We start from the raw sequence: 16,265 nt of genomic DNA, 5'->3' as shown, positions 1-16,265 counted from the left end.
GAAGCTACAGCCAGGTGCAGCTTGGGTTCTACTCAGCAACTCCCTCGCCAGGAGTGGGCAGCGACCATCCTAATCAGAGGGTGGCCCCGGCAAAGTGGCTGGGAGTAACTGAATACCACAGCTTTTGCCAGTCATAGCTCTTTTATAACATCCATTACACAAATAACAAGCAACTCATTTCAGCAGTGAAAACGTGTTTCAACAATGCCGCTGGCATTGGTCAGGACCGGAGCAGCATACCAAAGCACAAGGGAGTCTCCATCTCTGGTTGCCTGATGACAACTCTGCAGGTGACAGAGTCCCGCTGGGAAACTGCGGTCCCTGCCTTGAATAAACCTTCCATTCATGCCGTGGCCAGAGCATCCAAAAGACAAAGAAACCCAGAGGGACATAGAGGTCATAGGAGCTCTTTGGGGTGTTCCTGCTAATGAATGTTTAACACGTCAACTTGTTTTCTTTTTTATGTTGTTTTTGTCAATCCTCACCTGAGGACATTTTTTCCATTGATCTTTAGGGAGAGTGGAAAGAAGGAAGGGGGGGAGGGAGAAAGGGAGAGGGAGAGGGAGAGAGAGCTCGAGGAACATTGATGTGAGAGACACATTGATTGGTCGCCTCCTGCACGTGCCCCGGGGCAGGGGATCAAGTCTGCAGCCTAGGTCCCTGCCCTTTACCTAGGTTGTAAAGGGCAGGGACCTAGGGAATCGAACTGAAGACCCTGCGGTGTACAGGCCGATGCTCTAACCACTGAGCACACTGACCAGGGCTAACTTGTTTTCTTTATATCCCAAGAGTGATGATGTGGGCCAGGCAAGTCCTCATCACTTCAAGCTTCTCTGGCAGGTATTGCCACCAATGAAAAATAATTAAGCGTTGGGCATGATCAGCTTAGGTCAGTTTGCAACACCTTGCAGCCTCCCCAGAGCACTTCCAGGGCCCCACCTGCCTGGGGAACCACCAATCTCTGAAACGCCCTCATTGCGGGAGAACACCCTCCCCTCCTCCAGCCTTTACGTGTGGCCGGAGCATCCAAAGGCCAACACTGAGGCCTCAAAGAACTCGCATCGCTTCCTGCCCCACCGAGCCAAAGCTTTTAGTCTTTCATCTCCTCCACCTACTCCCCTCAACCCTTCACTCCAGCACAGTTTCTTTGTGAAGCTTAAGCTTTTACAGAACAAAGCCAGCAAGGGGGTCGTCTCTAAGTAGCTTCTGTTCTCAGGCCCCTCCAGGGATCAGGGAGCCCAAGAAGCTGGCTTACTCACCTGGAAAGTGCTGGGTGCTTTGGGTGTACCCTACAGACTGCCCGGACAGGTTGTGCTGGATAGTCTGTTTGCCCCTCCACAGTCACCCTCCACCCTTCCCCACCCTGCTCTGGGCCCTAAGGGCTGGCTTGCATGGACTACATCACCCACGCACCCTTCTGACTTCCAGTTGGGTTTTTTGTCAATGGGAGGCATTAGCCTGCGAGGATAAGAGAAAGAAGTTGGGTATTTATTTTCCTGCTATGCCATGATTATATCCCTTTATCAAAGGGCGCAGCTGCTGCCAGAAAGCCCTTTCTTACCACTACAGCTCTTATGGGTTGAATTGTGTCCCCCGCAAAAAAGATACATTGCAGTCCAACAGCCAGTACCTTAGAAAGGGACCTTATTTGGAGATACGATCTTTAATCAAGTTAAAACGAGGTCACTGGGATGAGCCCTAATCCAATATGACTGATGTCATTACGAAAAGGAGAAATTAGGACACAAATTCAGACACACATAGGGAAAAGACAATATCAAGAGACACGGAGAAGACGGTCATCGACAAGCCAAGGAAAGAGAACGGATCCTTCCCTCACAATCCTCAGAAAGAACCAACCCTGCTGACATCTTGCTGACATCCGGCTTCAAGCCTCCAGGGCTGTGAGACAACGCATTTCTGTTTAAGCCACCAGTTTGTGGTACTTGGTGATGGCAACCCTAGCAGACTCACACAAGCTTGCTGGCTTCTGGTAACACCTTCACCCTTTGCCCCTTCAAGCAGCCTAGAGGTGGTAAAAGCTCCTGCTGTTAGTCCCTGGATGTCTCATCCCTGTGAGTTTCCCTTAACCCGACCCACACCCCAACCCCTTCATTCAATTCTAATTATTCTATTGAATGTGCCATGTGTTTCCTGATACTCAATTTAGAATACTGTACAATTACTTCCCAATATACTTCACAAAACAATCACAAAGGCAAGAGGAAGTTCTATTTGGGTTCTCCAATTACACAGACATCTACTGGGAATCTTATATCATTCAAAATAAAGTATCTGATGCATTTTCACTTTCTTCTGTTCTCCACTTCATCTCACAGGACACTGGGGAAGTCACAAGGGGAACTGATACTTTCATTCAGATCAAAACTTTGGATCAAGTGTAAGAGTTTGTGGTAACTAAGAGTTTGTGGTAACCAATGGAGGGAATGTTGGGTGTAATGAAACATATGTCCTGCACGTTAGAGCTCGGAGTTCAAAAATTTCTAAGAAGTACTAGGGAAGATCCCAAGGCAGCCTTAAAAAGTAAAGTTAGCTCAAGGGGACTGCGATCCTTTCAGGAATTAATTTCTGACACTGCCCATTAGCAGCAAAAAGTATGTTGGTTCATGTTCTCTGAATTCTACTTTTAAAAGGACTTGAAGAAAAGTAGTTGTGGGAGAGGGGTATGCATATAACTGAGAATTAATACAAAAAAGTTATTCTTACTACTTTTAAGAATAACTTCTGGATAAAGTCCAGACTAGGACAAGCCCTGTGAAATTGGTGGCAGGGGAGGGGTGATTTTTGAAGTTATCTTTAAAGCAAGCAGCACAATACAATGTATAGGCCTTAGAACAGGGGGGATACAAAGTAACTTAGATAAATAATTATAGCGATTTTAGAACAGGTGGGAGAACTGAAGCGTGCTGGGAGAATGGAGGAAAAAAAACAGGTGGGGAAAAACAGGAAAAATGGTCAACCCTGAGAACTTAGTCCGACGAACTTGACATTGACTCTGGAAAAAAAATCTCAAATGTGTTCTTAAACAGAGGGGCTAGTAAGTTCTTAGGGAGAGAAGCAATAGTCACTCAGAATCAGAATCGGTATGACCCGTTTACGCCAAGCTACACTTTTTTTTTCTCTCTCAGCCTCCAGCTCTCTCCTGGTGTTCCTAAACCAAATGTGGTTTTCCTGAGCTAGCACCCGCCTCAGACTCCAGGGCTTCAGTGTCTGCTCCATCTCTCCTTCTGTGCTCATGTACAGAGCGGGGAGGAAACTGGGTTGCAGTTTTCCTTGGCCAACAGGTGTTGCCCTCTTTTGCAATATGCCCAGAAATGCTATCCTTCAGGTTCCAGGCAACAGACATTAGCTAATTTCTGTTTTGAATTTGGCAAACCTACATTTCTAGCCGCCACGTTCCACTTCATCCCTTTAGTCATTACCAGCCCCGGGCCTTGCCCATAAATTTCCGAGTGAGTCTGTGCCTTTTTTGCTCAATTGGTTTCCTCCTTCTGGAATGTCTGGCAGGTCCTTCTCTGCCTATGGAAATCTACACATTTCCCAAGACCCAGCTCAGAAGCTGCCTCCTGGCCCACTGGACTGCCTGGCTTTGCCCAATAAAATCCCGCCCAAGCCCCCACGCTGGCCTTGTGCAGCAGAATTGCACAGCTATCTATCTCCCTTCCTTGGTAAGTCACTTTCCCCTCCAGAGCCTAACTTCTTCGAGGACAAGGGCCTCCAGAACTCCCATCCTGCTAGCTACAGGCGTTTACAACGGTGGCTGCTCATCCAAGGCCTAAGCCAAAAATGGGCCACATCATTGACAAACCGTGGTCAACGGAAGAATGATGTTTTCTTAAAATGACATGAAATCCAGATGTCAGGCACCGTGTAAGCAAAGCTTTACTGTAACGGGCAGCCTCTCCTTCCTAGGGCTGCTTCTGAGCTGCAGTGGCAGAGCGGAGCAGTTGGCCAGGAGCCCTGGCGGCCCACAGGCCGGAGCACGTCCTGCAGGAGCCTTCGCAGAAAGGTCCCTCCCGCGGCCCTGCAGCGAGGGCTCGAGGGGCGCCCCTGCGCCGGGCCTCCGCGCACACTGCCCTCCGCGGCTTCCTCGCTTCGCACAGGGCAGGGAGCAACTCTCCAGCCTTTACGTTGTCACCGGCGTCCAACGAGACAATGACCATAAAAGTCTACAAGCAGCCTATAAAGACAACTGTGTTTTTCACGTACTGAAAAGATAAAGCGGTAAACTGAAAACAAAAACAACATATTTTTATTGGCTCCCCTTCCTTCCTTTACAGCCTTCACTTAAACTTGAAATTTTAAGAAAAAATTCACTTTTTTTTTTTTTACATTCGATATTATTTTGAATTAGTTTCAGGCTTTGTATTAGCTACAGAATAGTGGTTAGACAATCATACGCTTTAACACAGTGTCCCCCCCGGTATGCCCAGTCCCCACCCGGCACCCTACAGTCCTTCCAACACCATGGACTAGGTCCCCCGTTTAAGTGACGACAGTCACAGTTTCCTCCGTCTTTCTTCCGTGCGGCTCGCCCTTCCTTTCCTTTCCCACGTGCAACTTCCTCCCTCGTTTTCTTAGTTATCTCAGTTGACCCCCGGAGCTCGGGGACGGCCCCGGCACACGCCCGATTAACCCATTTTACAGACCAGGAGACTGAGGCCAACTCCCGGCGGCCGCGGGCTCCGGGTCGGCGCGCGGGAGGCCCCGAGGCCGCGCGGCCCGCGCTTCCGGAGGCGCGGCCGCCGGCGCGCGACCAGCCTCACCCGCGAGGCTCCGGGGCTTCCGCCGCCAACTCCCTCGCGGCGGACGCGCCGCATTCTTCTCTCCCCCTCCCCCGCCGCATTGTTTACGGCCCCCCCTCTCGGAGCAGGTGGTAGGTTCCGCACTCTCCGCGCAGGCGCGCGCCGTCGTGGGGCGGGGGCGGGGCGGGACCTCGGGGGGCGGGGTGCGCGGGCTTGCTTTTGGGCCGCGGCGGGAGCGGGAGTCACCGCCTCTCCAGTGCGCAGGCGCCAGGCGGTTACCGGTCTCGCCATGGAGCGGAAAGGTGAGCGGTGAGCGGCCTTCGCCACGAGGGGCAACGGCCCCCCGGGGCGAGGCCCGGGTCAGCGCCGGGAGCCTCGCCTAACCGCCGCAGTCGGGTACCCGGGCGTGCGGCGCCCCTCCACTGAGGTGGCGCCGCCCCTCAACCCCCGCCTCTGGGCTGCGGGTCCGCGCCCCTCCGCCCCGGCGTCCTTCCGCGCCGGCAGTCATCGCCCCTTGTTCCCCGCCAGGCCGGCCCGCGTCCCGGGGCCGCTGCAGAGCCTCGCCCTCCGCGGGCGACGCAGATCCCCACCCGCCGGCCCCCTGACCCGGCCCGAGCCCCCTTCGGCGCCCCCCGCCTGGGCGCCGCTCTGCGCCCCGTGGGCCGCCAGCCCCCTGGCCGGCCGCCCCGCCGAAGCCGCGGCGCTCGCCCCGGAGCCGCCCCTCAGGCGGGCCCCGCGCCCGGGCCTCGCGCCGCTGCTCGGTCTCCACCCTCACCTTGGTCGCCTCCTTGCCTCCACGTTCGCCCTTCATCCATCCCTCTCTCCTGCAGTGCTTGCGCTCCAGGCCCGAAAGAAAAGGACCAAGGCCAAGAAGGACAAAGCCCAAAGGAAGTGAGTCTTGAACCCCAACATCCCATTCTTTGGATTTCCTCCCGCACCTCCTCGCCTCTGTTTCACGTCTAGACCGGGCACCGGGTCCGGGCGCCCTGCGGCCCCAGCCACATGGCCTCGGCGCGGCCTTGGAGAGGGGCTCTCCGTGACCCTGGTAGGAGGAAGGGAGCGTCTGTTGCCGAGGGCCGGGCCTGGGTCCCAGCGGCGCTGTGCCTGCTGGAAAGGGCTGCTGGAGGAGACCCAGAGCCCGTCCGGTCATTACCTCCCCAACTCCGGAGGAGGCACCGCAGGCTCCCCTAGTTGGGCCTCCCCACGGAGCTGGTGGATCGCTCTTGGTCTGGCCGGGAACTCTGGTCTGTCTTTCCATACCTGCTTCGAGCGTCTTAACTTGTCTCCTCCGTCTGTACGGTAGGCCGTCCGGAAATTCTTGAATGAATTTGCCATATTTTTGTCTCCCAGCCATATGTTCCCTTTTACAGAGGAGATCAAGGAGCTCTCCCCTGAGTTAGTCAACTTCCTGAGCGTGCAGGGCGCATCGCCTTGCTTGCAGTGTGCGGGCAGGTCACTGTGCACAGCCGGTGTCTCTTACCGCTTCGCCTCTCCCTACACCCCAAGTCCTCGCTCTGAATGCACATACCTTCTGGAGCGGGCATCACAATAGCCACAGGAAAAGGTCTTCAGCCAACCCTGTTGGTGATTCTGGTTTGCTGTATTAAGTGCCACAGGTCTGGTTTTATCAGCAGGATGCATAACCTTAGCGCTATTGTGGGAAACACAAAAGTTGGACACGGCTTAGTAGAAACGCCCAGTAGAGGGCTTCTGCAAGTGAGGCTCAGTTAAAGAAGTTTTCTCTTGTACTAACATTTAACTGCAGAGGGTCTTGGAAACTGTCTTTTAGACAATTCGTGTTCAGGAAAAAAAAAATGCATTGTTTTCTTGACAGGCTTCCATTTACTTGATGTTATGTGGAGTTGTATACCATCTCATTTTTTCTGAGCTGATAAAATGCATTTCAGAGGCTTTCCTAGGTTGCCCTTCTGCATGACAATACCACGCAGGGGTGTGTGTTGTTTTGTCGGCTACCTAAAGTTTGAGAGCACGTAATGACTTCAGTCAATAGAGCTAAAGTGGTAGGTGACCTCACCTCTTGCGCCATTTCTGGTCAGCTGTGTTGTGAAAGTTTTTATTTTGTAAAATGCTTGGTAACCAACACATTTAAATGTGAGTGCATATATGTTTGTGTGTGCATTTGCCTCTTGATTATCTGTGTGTGGGTAATTTGAAAACCAGTAATCCCAGATTGGTTTAAGGAACAGCAAGGAGCTAAGCTGGTTACACTGTGCAATGGGAATTTAAATGGTGCTCATTTTCTTTTTGTGTCTTAGTTTTGTTATTTCCTGTGGAGCTGATGTGAGTGTTATAAAACATATTTTTTGCTAATGTAAGGAGGTGGCGATGTTACTGTTTATTGTATTATTTAGAAGTCCTCTGTCCTGGTCTCTCCACATGGAAATTAATTTTACATTAGCCTGAATCAACCTATAACTTGGGAGGTATGTATATAGGTGGTCATGTACTTTATTTTAACACAAATTGTTTATTACTTTGGGTTATCTATTTAGACCTTATGCCTTACTCTAAAGCAGAATTATATGTACTTGGGATTATGTTACTCCTCCATTTACTACTGTGAGTTAACCTAGTTATTTCTGTTCTTAATTATTTCCATACTTGCATAAAAGCAAGTGAATAGTACAGATAATCTAGCAGTTATTTTGCTGATATTTAATCCTGTGCAACTTTGACTCCTGAAATATATGTGAATGAACAGACCCCGTTTACTTGTAGTATCGAAGGTGCTTTATTTTTTTTTGTCTTCAATTAATACCTTTCCTTGATGATTTTGCCTTTTTTTCTCTAGCCTCCTAAGTAGCTGAAATGTCTAATTAATTAACTTGGTTAGCGTACTGTCTCAGAAGTTCAAGCCCCACCTGACAGGTAACTTGACTCTGTTCCTTGACTCCTGTCGTTTGCAAAGGCGCGCTGTTACCAGAAGGTAATCAGGAGAGTTTGAGGAAGAATCATGCCATAGAGTTTGATCAGTTAGATCTGGTTTGAATTTTGATTTTGCCTCTTTTTAGCAATTTGACCTTTGATAACTTAGTTAAGGAAGTAGTCCTACATGTTCTTATGTCTGGTAGCTCAGTCATAATGGAAACTATAAAAACCAAGCATTTAAATGAAAAATTTTAGAAACTTTTGAAAGTACACCAGTAACAGCATCCTGGTAATTTAGTCACAGGTGGAAAGGCTTTTCAGTCCCCTGATTTTGTAGATCTTAAAACTAGAACCTACATACATGAAATAATATGTCCCTGGAAGTGGAGCTGGTTGTAGCAGGGTCAAAACTGGAATCCAGGGCTCCTGCCTTGAGCTCCTTAGGGTCTGTTTCCTTTGGATTCTTTTACTGTGTTGAAAAATTTTTACTTTGAGGCTTTTTAGTTGTCTTATTTGAGGAATTCCTCTTTCATTTCACTTTTTCAGACACTGTACTCTTACTAACATTAACTTGTTGGTGATAATCTGTATTTTACTTTGCAGATAAGGAAATTGAGATTTGTAGGTTACTCCCTTACAAAATTATAAAGTTAGGATACCAACTCATGTCTGACATACCCCAAAGCCCTAGGTACTAACCACTGTTGTCACCAGTTGACAGTTTCTTTTAGTGTGTCTGAGGACAAATAAGGTAGAGGCTGAGTGAACAGAGGCTTCTGAATAAGGGACCCCTAGATGCCTTAGGTCCCCTTTCATGGCCCACTGGTGATGTCTAAAAGAGCAGAATGTTCTGTCTCCCCCTGAGCATTCAGTTTTCAGTGTGTATACCAGTAACTGGGCCTTTATCTATTTGTCATAGGTTTTATAATTTAACAGTTACACGGCTTTTGAAATTGTTTTATGAAACATAATTCCAGAATGGATTTCGTATCTAATAATTTTATTACTTAGGAAGTTAATCTGGAGAGTAATTTTGACTTTATTTACAGTTAAAGAACTTTGTGAATATAGTATAAATTTTGTAGTAAGATTATTTGAGCTGGAGAAGTGCTTTTGCTTATTCTAGTACTTAACTGCTCTATGGAGGTAGAGGGGAGATGGTTTTATTTCGTAATTTTTCCAAAACATGTAATTGTTACATTAAAATCTTAGAATGGAAAAATACTTTAAAATTTCCAACATTTTTATCCAGTAGTGAATGGAGTACGTAAACTTAAACCAGTTTTTAAAAATTAAATGTTATTGCCCTGGCCAAAGTGGCTCAGTTGGTTGAGCATTGTCCTGTACACCAAAAAGTCTCCTGTTGGATTCCTGGTCAGGGCACGTACCCAGGTTGCAGGTTCCATCCCTGGCCAAGGTGCATGCAAGAGTTTTTTCGAATTCTTCCTTTCCAAGTACAATGCAAATAATGATTTAGCTAAGGAGAAATAGATATCTAAATACAGGATGGGGCGGTTTACAGTTGTGAGTACATGAAACACAGTTTATTCTTCTATTATTTACTGTATTTTTCATAAGAACAGCTGTAAACCTACCTTTGCCCCACCCTGTATATTTATAATTTTGCAGTTTTTTTATTGAATTTAAGGTGCAGTGAGTTTTAAAATATACCACTTTATGTACCTCTAAGAAAAAACCCTACCAATTAAACCGATATATACCACTTGGTATAAAATGTGTCTTGATTTCAGATATGAAATGGTGGGAGACATATCCATGTTTTATTTTGTGAAATGCACTAATCCCAATGATGTGTAGAATTATTGTCTTTTTTTTAAAGCTTTTCTTGTGGAAAATTTCAAATATATACAAAATGAGAGAAAATGGCAAAATGCCTTTGTGTATTCAGCTCAACTTCATTTATCAACTCTGGCCAATGTAGTTTCATCTATGGTATGTCTCTGCTTCTCTCCATTTTATTTTATTTTAAAGTAAACCTCAGACATCATATTTTATAAGATACAGACCTTAAGTTTTTAAAATATAACTACAGTATTATCACACCTAAAAAACTTTAAGGCAAGTCCTTAATAGCAAATATCCAAACTGTTAAAATTTTGTTGCTAATTTTAAGTTTGTTTGAATGAGGATTCCTAAGGTCCTTATTGATATTGTTGGAAGAGTCTCTCTAGTCTTAATCTATAGGTTCTCCATGGTTTTGGTTTTTGCTAGACTGCTTCCTAGGTGGTGGTGTACACTTCTATCAGACAGCACCTATTATCTGGTTGACTTTTTGTGTGATGTTTTGTGATTGATCATTTCCTAGATCCATTATTTTATTTCAGGTTGCAAAATGGCGATCTATTGTTCTTGAATTTATTAGCCCTTTCTCTAAGAAACCTTTTAATGGGAAATAGCATTTGGAGATCACAATCTGGGCATTTAAGATGCTTATTCCTACTGAGTTAGTCATTGTTTCTAGGCCTTTTCTGTGATTAGAGGTAGGAAATAAGTTGTGTTTTTTGTTTTTAAAATATCATGAATTCATGTTATACTTGAAAATCAAGTGATCTGGGGACTTTCCTTAACTTTGATTTTACTTGTCTATTTACTTTTGCCTAGACTGAAACCCTAGTTTTCAACAGCATCAACATCGTTACTCATTTTCTTTCCCTCACTGTGTAAATACCAAACAGTCTTAGAATAATGCCACCGCCACCACCAGCAGTATGATTACTGAAGAAGGTTAATGACTTTTGTTGTTGTTCTTAGGGTATGTTTCACTATGGTTGTAGAGTAAAATTACTGCGTTTTAAAGTTACATGGGCTAGTTTCTTGCTGAGTGTTTATGTTACCACCCAGTGACACATATTCATTTGTTTCATTTTATATCTCCTTTGGCCTTCCAAAAGATTCCTAACCCTGTAGAATTTGGGTCATCTGTGTTCAAAGTGAATAATGTATGTAATTTGTGTTGGTTTATTTTTAGAACATTGCTTATGAAGCATACTATGCCTAAACCAAAAGGGAATGGCGATTATTAGAATGTGTTGAGTGGAACTCCTCCTTTATATCTAAAGAAAAGGGTTCTTAGCTCTTGCTGGTTTTCCACTGGGAGGATGAGCCCAGTGTCCCCAAGTCATCAGATTTTTTGAGAGATTCTGCAGATTGTTTAGTGTTCACAACTATTTTAACCTTTTTAAAATCCATTCTGGGGAAAAACTTAAAAGCAAGATTTGGCTTACAGCCTGCACTCTGTAATTTCTACCATAGAGTTCTCAGGATGAGGGGTTGGGCATTAATAGGCTTAATACTGTCTTGAGCACCCTCTCCTAAAATGACAGTAAGCAGTTGTAGAAGAGCCCTGTGGTTCTTTGTGCCTCTTACTTTCAAAAGGATTAACTTTGGGAATTTGAAAAAGACCACAGATCAGCTATGAAGACCAGGGTATTCAGTTTTTCAGCTACTTTAAGAAGAAGTGATTTCAGAAAGTTACCAGAAACCACAAAATAAGTTAAGTATACTTTGTTCATTTTCAGAGAAGCATCGTAGCACTGGACACAAAAGTCAGTTGGCAGGAGCTAGATAAATAAAAATCATGTCGATTTGTACCAATGCATGCCTTTAGCTGTACAGATGAAGATTAAAGCCAGGTGTCATTCATTGCTATTGGGTCATTCATTCATTCATTCATTCATTCATTGGAGGTGGGGAGACAGGCAGACATCAATTTGTTCCACTTATTTATGCATTCGTTGATGGCTTCTTGTATGTGCCCTGACTGGAGATTGAACCTGCAACCTTTGCGTGTCAGGACAACGCTCTAACCAACTGAGCTACCCGGCCTGGGTTGCTGTTGAATACTAACATTTTCGGTGGCATTAAGTGCCTTGCACAGTATTGATAGGTATTTTAGGATAGCTTATCAAGCAAGGAATTTGAGAACATTTAATATATATTTTAACTCCTATATATATAAGAACTGTCACCGATAGTGGTGAATAAACATTGATGCCATAAAGTTTGGAGTTGGTATCTTGAGTCATGTTGGTGATCTTTTTATATTATTTAATTTAAATTCTGAATTCTTTGTTCTGAGTGAGTAGGCATTTTGAATAAGGCTCCCAGTCCTTGTGAACTTTTGTTTCCTGAAATAGTGGGGTGGGCTTGTTTTGTAACTGATTATAAATATAATTTGTGGGCACCCTTATCCTCTCATTCACTTTGCACTTAATCCTGTTGTTGCTCTTCAGCCTGTGAATCCTGTGAATGTTCTTGAATATCCTTTCAACAAAGCAGTTTGATCAGAGATGTCAGGTTCTGTCTACACATAAGCTTGCCCCCTTGATGCTCTTATACTCCTTTTTTATAGCTACCTAGGCTTTTGAGAATCGGTTTAACAGGGATTGAATTTTGACTTTTTCTTTGCCATATTAAGAATGTAATGGGATAAATTAGGTAACTCATGCTCGTGTTTCTAGGTGGAAGGATAATATACTGTGGGTATATATCCTCATATGCTGTTTACCTAAGAGTTTGTTCCTTGAATCACACAGTTCCAGGTTCCAGTGTGCTTCCAACACTGTTGGTTGAACTTGGACAGAGCCGTCTGACTACTTGAGCCTGAGTCCCTCACTGTAGGTGGTGAGGTAATGATGACGACGTGTGAGCACCTGGCCCAGTGCTGAGCCTGGAGCAGGGTGCTCTGGTGACTGCTGCCTTCCTCGCGCTTCCCTCCTTACCTTTGATAGGTTTATCTTTGACCTGTGTGTGGCGTTTGTTACATATGTATTCATGTATCAAACTAATGCTTTTAACTTCTCTGTTGGTATTTCCTATATACGTCTCTGTGTCAGGTCTAGTTTGGAGCATAGTTACCTAAAGATCGGGGTATTTTATATTTAATTATTTGTATATAACTCCTGATAAATTTAGACAAATTTTACTTTTGATGTTGCCAAACCCTAGCTCCAGTTTAGGATTACTGAGTTGAGATTACTACTTGAATGTGTCTCAGAAGTTAAATTTTGTCAGTTTGCAAAAGAAAGAAATCTGTCAAGGAAAAAATATATTGAAAGGGTAGTGGGAGAAGTTTAGCTTTTACTGAGCTCCACTGTCTGTAGGTGCTAGAATTTAAAATAATATTGCGGGGGGGTGGGGATCTAATACTTCCAACAATAAAGATGAACTTGAAAAAAGAAAATAATAATAATATCTTACTAAGTTTTTGCATGAGATCAGGTATTCCAAAAAGGATACAAAGATGACTGAAAACAGTCCTCCTGAAGGGGCTTACTATATCTTGAGGAAGATGAGTACACATAGGGGCTTTTCTTCCCTTCTGAATTAGTGTTACAGTAACAAAGTACTACAAACGGGGGGGAGGGGCTTAAACAACAGAAATACACTGTCTCTCAGCTCTGGAGGCTAGAAGTCTGAAATCAAGGTGTCCCAGGGTTGTTTCTTCTGAGGACTGTGAGAGAGAGATCTGCTTCTCTCCTTGGCTTGAAGATGTCTGTGTGCTCCCTGTTACTTCCCTCTGTGTGTGTCTATATCTGTGTTCAAATTTCCCCTTTTCATTAGGACTCTGGTCATATTGGATTAGGGCTCATCTAATGAACTCATCTTAACTTGATTACCTCTGTAAAGATCCTGGCTTCAAATAAAGTCACTTTCTGAGTTACTGGAGGTTAGGACTCCCAATATATTTTTTTGGGGGGACACAATTCAACACATCACACAGTCCCTAGAAGACAGTTCTCTGCATTGGGAGGTCCTACACAGCAGAAAGAAATAGAAGACTACATTTACATGTAAATAAAGGGACATCTAAAACTAAGTTGAATAAATGAACAGATATCTGCTTGTTCCTTTTCCCTGTTTCCCTCCATGCAGCGCTAAAATTGACTTAACCATGTGCTGTGCTAAGCATAGGGTAAGCATAACCTGTAAAGTCCCTATGAGGTAGGTATTTTTCCTGCCTTCATTTTACACACTAAGCAACTGGAGCACAAAGAGCTTCTTGAATTAGCAGTTTATTTAAAGTCATGGAGCTCTGGTAGGCTATCAATCAAACCCTTTGGTCTTCTGACCCCGGAGACTTTGGCTGTAACTACCTCTGTAGTGTCTCCTGCATCTTTGCTTTCCAGTCCTGCTACTTTTTACCACCTCCTAACCAAAGGCATTTTTCTAAAGCACTGCTTTTGTAGGATCACTCTGCTGCTTAAGTCTGTTGATGACTTCCTTCCACAAAATACTTCAGTGATTGACATTTAAATCTCTTCACAGTCTAGTTCCATTAGGGTACAGGGTAGGGTAGGATCGTGGGGGAGGTGTAATGGACTTCAAAATTGAAGACTGGTGAGTAATAGTGAAAAATGAAAGAGAAGATGCATGCCTGGTTATGTATCCCTTTTCTAGGCATTTGTGATGCCACGGTGAGCAAAATAAAGGCTATCCTTGTGAAACTTACATTCTGGGAGTGTGGGGAGGAAGACAAGATGTCAAGGGCTGAAGAAAAATAAAGCAGAGTGAAGGAGATGGCATGCAGCCCGCTGCTCTTTTATATGGCAGGGTCAGAGAAGTTCTTTGAAAAGTTAACACTTAACGCAAACCTAAAGAGAAGGTCAGAGATAGGTTTTGATGGCAATGAAAAGTCAGATCATGTAAGGCCTATAGGCCATTGTAAAAACATCTAATTTGAATGTATTGGTTGACTAATATTGGTGCTTTAAGTATAATTGAGTCTAAAATGCTGCCTGTAGAAACCTAGGCTGCTGGGATTAGGAGATCACCGACTGCCATCTAGTGGCTGTTTATCATGAATGTGGGTGACCCTTCCAGAAAATCAGCAGGCTCTACAGAAGTTTGTGTTGCTAGCTCAATCATATAGGGTGTCCCCCAAAAATGTATACACACTAACAGCTGAGAGCCTAATTTTGAAAATGAAATGTATTTTAATAAACACTGCCTTTATAATTATTCAAAGTGTGTGTATACATTTTTGGGGGACACCCTGTATAAATAGAAAATGTAGATGCCTGAAAAAACCTTCATTTATGAACTGTATTTGAAAGCAAGTTATATACATTGTGCCTCTTTACCCTTAAATACTTTGCATATTCCAAACAAGGACATTCACTTATATAACTACAATATAATTATCAAAATAGGAAATATATTTTCTCCAGATCTGCTGCTGCAGTTACTGCTCCATTCCAAGACCTTTCTTCCCCCTCAGGAAGCCTACAAGTTGTTTTTATTTTTTTAATTTATCTTTACTGTTGAGAGTATTACAGATGTTTCCATTTTTCCTCCCATTTACCTCCTCTTCCCTGCTCCCACGTCCTCCCTAGGCCTTCACTGCACTATAGTCTGTGTCCATGGGTTATACAGATATGCATATAAGTTCTGTAGTTAATCTCTTCCTGCCTCCCATTCCAAGACCTTTTGTTATGAAGACCCCTTTGCTGCGGGTCAGATGTCAAGAACTCTCAATAAGCAAGGAAAAGCTTAATTCCTTTGCTTAGGATTAATCCAGGGGTAGCTTTAATTATTAAAAATAGAAGTAAGGGACCCTAACCAGTTTGGCTCAGCGGTTAGAGCATTGGCCTGCGGACTGAAAGGTCCTGGATTCGATTCGGGTCAAGGGCACGTACCTTGGTTGTAGGCTCAATTCCAGGTCCTGGTTGAGGCATATGCGGGAAGCATCCCATCAGTGTGTCTCTCTCACATTGATGTTTCTCTCTCTCCCTTCTACTATCTCTGAAAAGCAATGGAAAAATGTCCTCTGGTGAGGATTAAAAAAAAAAGGAAGGGAATATAGTATTCCCCCCCCCACACTTATTTGCAGTTTTTGTTTTCTGCAGTTTCAGTTATCTGTGATCAACCATGGTCTAAAAATATTAAATGGGAATTCTAGAAATAAACAATTCATAAGTTTTAAATTGGGTGCTATTCTGAGTAGCATGATGAAATCTCACACCATCCCGATCCATCCAACCTAGGATGTGAATCATTCCTTTGTTCAGAGTATCCATACCATATATGCTACCTGCCCATGAGTCACTTAGTAGCTATCTCGGTTATCAGATTGACTATCAAAGTATCTCAGTCTTTGTGTTCAAGTTACCCTTATTTCACTTTATAATGGCCCAAAGCCATTCACATAACTTTTATTACAGTATATTGTTATAATTGCTCTATTTTATTATTAGTTATTGTTAGTCTCACTATGGATGGATAGGGGAAAAACATAGAGTAGTATAGGGCTCAATACTATCCACAGTGTCAGGCATCCACTGGGGCTCTTGGAACTTATCCCTGTGGATAAAGAGGGACTACTGCACCTTATTTTTAAATCAACTCTATTGAGGTATAATTTACAAATAATATAATGAACTTATTTTAAGAGTGCAGTTTATTATATTTTGGCAAATGTATGCATCCATGTAACCAGCACCCTAGTCAAGTGTAGAATATTTTCATCCACTGCAGGAACTTCCAGTGTGTGTGTCTTTGCATTCTGCCTTACCCTCCCCATCCTGGCCCTAGGCAACCACCAGTCTTCTGTCATTGATTAGTGTGGCTGGTCAACAATTTCATATTAAT

General features: G+C 44.1%; 1 protein-coding gene across 1 annotated transcript in view; it reads left to right on the top strand.

Moving 5' to 3' along the window:
• The first annotated feature begins 4,948 nt into the window (after nt 1-4,948).
• The window catches only part of SRPK1 (SRSF protein kinase 1), a 72,826-nt gene continuing 61,509 nt past the window's right edge, over nt 4,949-16,265 (top strand). The window contains exons 1-2 of the mRNA XM_081140161.1: nt 4,949-5,068; nt 5,597-5,657. Coding sequence (XP_080996287.1) covers nt 5,056-5,068; nt 5,597-5,657 — 74 coding nt within the window. The 5' untranslated portion in view covers nt 4,949-5,055. The remainder of the gene's footprint in view (nt 5,069-5,596; nt 5,658-16,265) is intronic.

Source organism: Miniopterus schreibersii (assembly GCF_964146895.1).
Source record: "Miniopterus schreibersii genome assembly, chromosome: 6".
NCBI classification, from domain to species: Eukaryota; Metazoa; Chordata; class Mammalia; order Chiroptera; family Miniopteridae; genus Miniopterus; species Miniopterus schreibersii.
The sequence above is the reverse complement of the archived record's forward strand: the minus strand, read 5'-3'. Positions and strand labels throughout refer to the sequence as shown.